Raw genomic sequence first — 6,601 nt, forward strand, 5'->3', positions numbered from 1 at the left:
CGTTTTATCTGAGGATTATAAAGATCGAGTCACAGCTGGATCGTGCTCACGGAGAAGTGGTTTTGCTCTTCTCCAGTGAAAGCCGAAGGATTAAAGGCTCGACGCGGGAGAGGCCAGGACTCACCCGAGATCAGCCCCACCTCACAGCCGCCGGCTGGGCAGAGGAACCGGGGGAGCCAGAGCCCGCAGACCCTCACCCTGCGCCCGCCTCGCTCCTCGCCCCGCGGGGCACAGGGGCGGAACAGAACCACCATCTCCCCCCTCGCCGCCTGTCCTACCGTCCGCCGACAGAGCCATCTCGATGAGGGTCTCGTTGGCTCTCCTCCCCAGGCGGCTCATGGTGGCCGCCCGCCGCCTTTCCGCCGGGCGCGGAGCGGTGACTCAGGGCGGGCCCATGCATGCGCACTGCCCGCGGGGCGGAGCGGGGCGGCTCCGGGCCGGGGGCTGGGCTGGCCTGGGCGCAGCCAAACCCGAAATTAGGCGGAGTGCCCGAGAGCCGCCTGCCCGCCGTGTGTGCTTTGGGTTCGGCCGTCCCGCCTGCGTCCCCTCCCAAGCGGCGTGTGCACCCCCAGCAGCGTAAGGCGCCTGGGCGCAGCGCAAGCGTTTCAGTCTGAAACAGCCCTCTGTTATCGGCACTTATCGCAAACCCAAAAATTACACCCATAAAAGCTGCTATTGTTATGTGTAGTAAACATAATTCGCGCCATTCCTTGTATGAAATGTGTAATACTGGATACTTGTTATATTATGCTCGTTTGCATGAGAAGCCCCCCCCCCCCCTCCCCCCAACCTCGCAGGAAAACCTGGTTAAGTTGAAACCCAATTTACGAGTGGCTCGGCCAAGAGATGGCCATATCTGGGGATGCCCAGGTGCTGGTCATGGCGTAAGTGACCCGAGATGGATATCAAGGACCCGAGATGGGTATCATGGACCCGAGATGGATATCATGGACCCGAGATGGGTATCATGGATCCAAGATGGATATCATGGATCCAAGATGGATATCATGGACCTGAGATGGATATCATGGACCTGGGATGGATATCATGGACCTGAGATGGATATCATGGATCCGAGATGGATATCATGGACCTGAGATGGATATCATGGACCTGGGATGGATATCATGGACCTGAGATGGATATCATGGATCCGAGATGGATATCATGGACCTGAGATGGATATCATGGACCCGAGATGAATATCATGGACCCGAGATGGGTATCATGGACCCGAGATGGATATCATGGACCTGGGATGGATATCATGGACCTGAGATGGATATCATGGACCCGAGATGGGTATCATGGATCCGAGATGGATATCATGGACCTGGGATGGATATCATGGACCTGGGATGGATATCATGGACCCGAGATGAATACCATGGAAATCCTCGGACAGACACATGTGAATGCAGCGTTCCCGTAAATTTCATCAAGGGATTCAACAACTCCGGACATTGAATTGTTCTTCCTCATCACCAAAAAAGAAAATCTTATTAACCTATGAACTCTGGATGGAAGAAAAGACAGACTGCCAAAATCTTGGCCTCAGGCAGAATTTTCCCTATAATTTTCCATCCTGCTTGTGCCAGGATGGAGGTGTGGGCATAGAGGAAAACCTCTGCTGAGGTCAACTCCTTGTCACACACCCAGGGTCAATTCCCGGGTTCAGCACTGTGTTTTCCATGGCTGGCTAGATAGAATTTGACCACTACTAAAACTATTTTTACTTTTAATCTGTCTGAATAAATTTCCATTTATAACACTATGAAGAAATGTAACTTTTAACTCGTGAGGGTCCGTTCACAGCTGCTGTCCCTGATCCTGGAGCTGCTACCATTGCCATGTTTAACAGCCCTAGCTTCTTACTCCTTCCTTCAATCATCTGAGACACTTTCAACCAGTCTTTGTTCACTATATGTATGTGAAAAATGCATATTTTATTGCATATGATTGGCTTTTCACAAATATTAAAATGAATACTCTATGTGTAATGTTAGAAAATTATGCTGTATTTATTTTCTTAAGTAGCATGTTAAATATATTTCTAGGTTATAGCACAATGTTAAAATAGAAACTATGCTATTTAAAATACTTTTTAACCAGCTAAAGAAAGAGATGAGATAATCAAGAAATTGTTTGCACAGAGATAACAGCAAAAGGGCACATAAAGAGTTACCCCCTCCTTATCAGAAAAGACATTCTTCCACCTTCTCTCCATCTTTATGGAACCACCAGGATTAAGGGGAAGAAGTTGACAAAAACTGGGAACGTTCTTAATTTGCAAGGAATTTATGCATCATGTATGAAATATATGAATATGCAACAGGCTACTGCTTTTAAGGCTATTCCTTTGTTCACAAGGCTTGTTTTTGGCAGCTTAGTGTCCAAAAACATCCAGACATCTGTAATTCTTTGCTTTTTATTGTCTTGTAATTGTCCTGACTCTAAATTTTTATTACTCTTATTGTATTACTATTTTATAACCATTTTATTATTATTAAACTTTTAAAAATTCTAAAAACAAATGATTGGCATTTCTCACAATTTATTTAATACATTTTTTGTTCATTACTATAAGCTCAGGCCTTCTTTCAAATGGACTTTTTGTATATTCATCTTCTACTACCTGAGTACCACTTTACACACCAAACTGACAGGGAGTTTTGTTACTTAGGCAACTGTAACACAACAGCACTTTCACGACCAATACGAATTAATGGAATTCTTAATAAAAAGTTAATCAAGTAAGTCAGCTGAGTTGCTGGGCTTGTTTTCAGATCTATATACAGTACTAAGCCTTTATTTGTGCAACATAACTGCTTCAAGGAGTATATTTTCAGGAGCAAGACCTAAAAATGTGTCTGGTTGGTCTCCAAAGCCCAAGATGTTTAGTTGGGGTTTTCATGTCCCAATGCAGGATGGTGGGAACAAAGAGGATGGGTTGGGTGCACCAAAGGATGCCCTGGAACAGCTTGTGACTGCATATAGTGCACCACATCACAATGCTCTGTTTCAGAGCTGTACTCCTAAGCCTTTAATTTCCTCCTAGCACTACATATCTTGGATAAATGCTTGTGTGGCCACAGAAGATGCAATTAGAGTTGCTATTCAACAAGAGCCAGAAAGAGCAAGAACTGCCATGGTCATTGCTCAGTTTTCCTCCTAATTGCATGGTCACTGTTCCCAGCTCCACCCAGCAGCAAACCCAACCATACCTGAAGCTCTGTAAGTGCCTCAGCCAGCATGCCAAAGAAGATTTTAATGCCTCTTGTAATTGCACAGGCCGATAGTGTGCTGAGCACTGACTTTGTGCCAATTGCACAGTGGCCTGTGGTAGGGATGGGACAGAAGGATGCTCCTCCAGAATGAGGAATCGGTGGAGGCGCAGGGGAGGTCTGGGCAATACCCAGTGCTGAGTTTTCTTGCATATTCAGAGCTGAACCAGCCATTGTCCGACTCAGTGGTTTCACAGCTTGCCCAAGTGATCTGGGACCACGCTTCCTTCCAAGGGCACACACCTTTTTTCCCTTCCACCTTCCATTTCGCTCTGAATAAGGAATGCTGATAAGGTGATGCATGACTTATGTCAACCTATTAAACCAAATTATCATGTTATTAGTTTGGGGTTTTTGGGGGCTTTCAGTTCCACAAATCACTGCAAGCAACAGGTAAGGCCAAAATAAAGGAAGAGATGGTGAACTTCACTATTTTATTCCTAAAATATTAATACAGTAGCCAGGTACACCATAATATTTCTGCTTTTGGAGTTAAAAAGCTATTTCCAATACAGTGCATACATAAACCAAAAAATAATAAAATACCTAGAAAGCTGTGGGTAAAGGTAGCAAGCCTCACCAAAATTGCTGGCAGCAAATATACTTAGTATATTCAGTGGAAAAGGGTTCTTTCTTTTTGCTAAAGGAGAACAGGTAGTTTGTATCTCTTATAAAGTCTTCCTTTCCATTGTTTGTCCTTTTCCAAACCATGCAACTGACTTTTAGGCCTTCACATTTATTAAAAAAAAAAAAAAAATAAACACGGAAAATTAGTGGGACTGGAGGACAAGATTTCAAAGACATCTCAGTGCCTATTGTTGTCTCAGGTAGATACCCCAAGGCTGTTTGAAAGAAATCCTGGGATGCCAACTTTAAAAATTCCACTTAAAGGATTATCTAAAACTTTTGGCACGGAAGCATCTGTGAAAATATAACCTGAGTTTTTTTGCGAGAGGCAGCGGAATTGATGTCCACGTACTCCACCAAGAAACTCATGGTTTGATGCTGGCCAAATGCCAAGCACCCACAAAAAATTGCTCACTTGCCCTCCCCTGCCACAGCTGGACAGAGGAAAGAAAAAATTTAATGAAGGCTTCACGAGTTAAGGACCAGAAGAAAATACTCCAAGGGCAAAACAGCCTCAACTTAGAGGTACAAAGTGGATTATTATTAACAAAATCAGAGCAGGATAATGAGAAGTAAAATAAGCCCTTAAAACACCTTTTCTTCCTTCCCCCAGCCCCTCCCTCCTTCCCACCAACAGTACAGGGAGACAGGGCATGATGGTTTTGGTCAATTCATCACCAAGATTTTCCTCTGCTGCTCAGGGAGAGGAGTCCTTTCCCTGTGAGGCTGTGGGGTCCCTCCCACAGGAGACAGCTCCCAGTGAACTTCTGCAGTGCTCTCACAAGCAGCAGCCAAACCACCCCTGCTGCAGCCTGGATTCCCCCACAGGCACACACTGCTCCCAAAGCTGCTGTGCCAGGCTCACTCTGCCACGGCTGCAGCCTCCAGGGCCAGGCTGCTCCAGCCTGGGAGCAGGGCCCCTCTCCCACCGCTCTGCCATGGATCACAGCCTGCTGCAGGCACCCCTGCTCTGGCATGGGCACCTCCCAGGGGCTGGGGGTGATCTCTGCATCCCCAGGGATCTCTGCATCCCCATGGATCCCCAGGGGCTGGGGGTGATCTCTGCATCCCCATGGATCCCCAGGGGCTGGGGGTGATCTCTGCATCCCCATGGATCCCCAGGGGCTGGGGGTGATCTCTGTATCCCCAGGGATCCCCATGGGCTGGGGGTGATCTCTGCATCCCCAGTGATCCCCAGGGGTTGGGGTTGGATCTCTGCATCTCCTGTGGATCCCATGGGCTGCAGGGACACAGCTTCTTCCCTATGGTCATCCCCATGATCTACAGAGGAATCTCAGCTCTGACACGTGGAGAACCTCCTCCCCCTCCTTCTCCACTATCCTTGGTGTCTCCATGGAGTTTCCCTCACATGTTCTTACCTCCTCCTCTTCTCTGGCTAGAAAAACACTGTGCATGCCCCACTTTGTTGTGTTTGCTTCTTAAATATGCCACCCCAGAGATGTTACCAGCCTCTCTCGTTGTCCCAGTCTTGGCCAGCAGCATGTCCATCTTCAGAGCCACCAGCCTTTGGCTCTGCTGGACATGGTGGAAGCTTCCAGCAGCTTCTCACAGGAGCCACCTCTGTGACCGCGCTGCTGCTGAAAACCTGGCTGTGCAAATCAACACGCGTAGGCAATAACACCTGTTAAAGTTTGAACACGTCTCAGTGTGGGAGATCACAGGACAGCTGCTGAGAGGGGATCAGCCTGTCCTGGTGTCAGGCTGCCACACCAGCCTGTCGCTGTGGAGAGGGAACAGCCAGCCAGGCAGGAGGCAGGGATGGATGAGGTACCCTGTGCTCGCCTTGGAGCTTGCCACTGCAAAGGAAAGAATGCAATTTGTCGAAAGAGAAAGCCCAAGGGAAGTCGCAGCTTGTCAGGGTTTCAGTCTCTGCCCCACAAACTCTTCCCTCCACACGACTCAGTGGCTGAGATCCGACTGCTGTTTCCTGTTACACGCAGGGAATCCCAGCTACTCAAACAGCTGGTTAGGGGCTCAGAAACACAGCAAAGCTGCTGATGGGCACGTCAATTCGTGTATCGAGAGCCAGCTGATTCTGTGTGCCGGCTACCACCCAGCTCAATCCATCAGGAAACGGAAAGGGAGTGCCATTAAGCGCTGTGGTAAGACGCGGCAGAGTGCCAGCGCCTCTCGAAGGAAGTAAAAATTTTACCAAGTATGCGAAAAGTTCATCATTAGTCACTGCATTCTTTTCCTACGTCATCACTTTTCAGTCAGCTGAAGTTGCGGAGTGCAGCGCAGCCAGCCATGAGCACTTACAGTGTCGGAACAAAGAGATGACTTTACAAAGCCGTGTTTTTCTTGGCCAGCGCCGCTACACGCTGGCAATAGCAGAAGTAAAACCAAGGCTGGGTTTGCAGTGCCTGCAGGGGAAGGAAAGCGCCCGGGCGTGGTCCAGCCCAGCCCAGCCCTGCAGCGCTCTGTGCCCTGTGCGGGAGAGACCCGAGAGCTCCGGGATCCCCTCTCGGGGTCAGACAGGCGGCTTAGTTCTGTGATATCGCATTCACAGCCCCTTAGCTGCATTGCCCGGTTTCCATCTGCCACCAAAGCCCTCTTAAAGAGAATAGTTCAAAGCAACCATCTCACCCTTCGCCCCGCAAAACCCTCATCACCCCGGACGCCCCCTCCCCACCGCTCAAAGAAACCCCAACACCAACAAAAAAAACCCC

At 48.5% G+C, this 6,601-nt stretch overlaps 1 protein-coding gene across 6 annotated transcripts in view; it reads right to left on the reverse strand.

The window, feature by feature from the left end:
- The window catches only part of ANO5 (anoctamin 5), a 55,939-nt gene extending 55,532 nt beyond the window's left edge, over nt 1–407 (reverse strand). For all 6 annotated transcript variants that reach the window (XM_031505094.2, XM_031505092.2, XM_031505093.2 and 3 more), the window contains exon 1: nt 279–407. In XM_031505094.2, coding sequence (XP_031360954.1) covers nt 279–339 — 61 coding nt within the window. In that variant the 5' untranslated portion in view covers nt 340–407. The remainder of the gene's footprint in view (nt 1–278) is intronic.
- Between the last annotated feature and the right edge of the window lie 6,194 nt (nt 408–6,601).

This window comes from Lonchura striata, chromosome 6 (assembly GCF_046129695.1).
Source record: "Lonchura striata isolate bLonStr1 chromosome 6, bLonStr1.mat, whole genome shotgun sequence".
Lineage (NCBI taxonomy): Eukaryota > Metazoa > Chordata > Aves > Passeriformes > Estrildidae > Lonchura > Lonchura striata.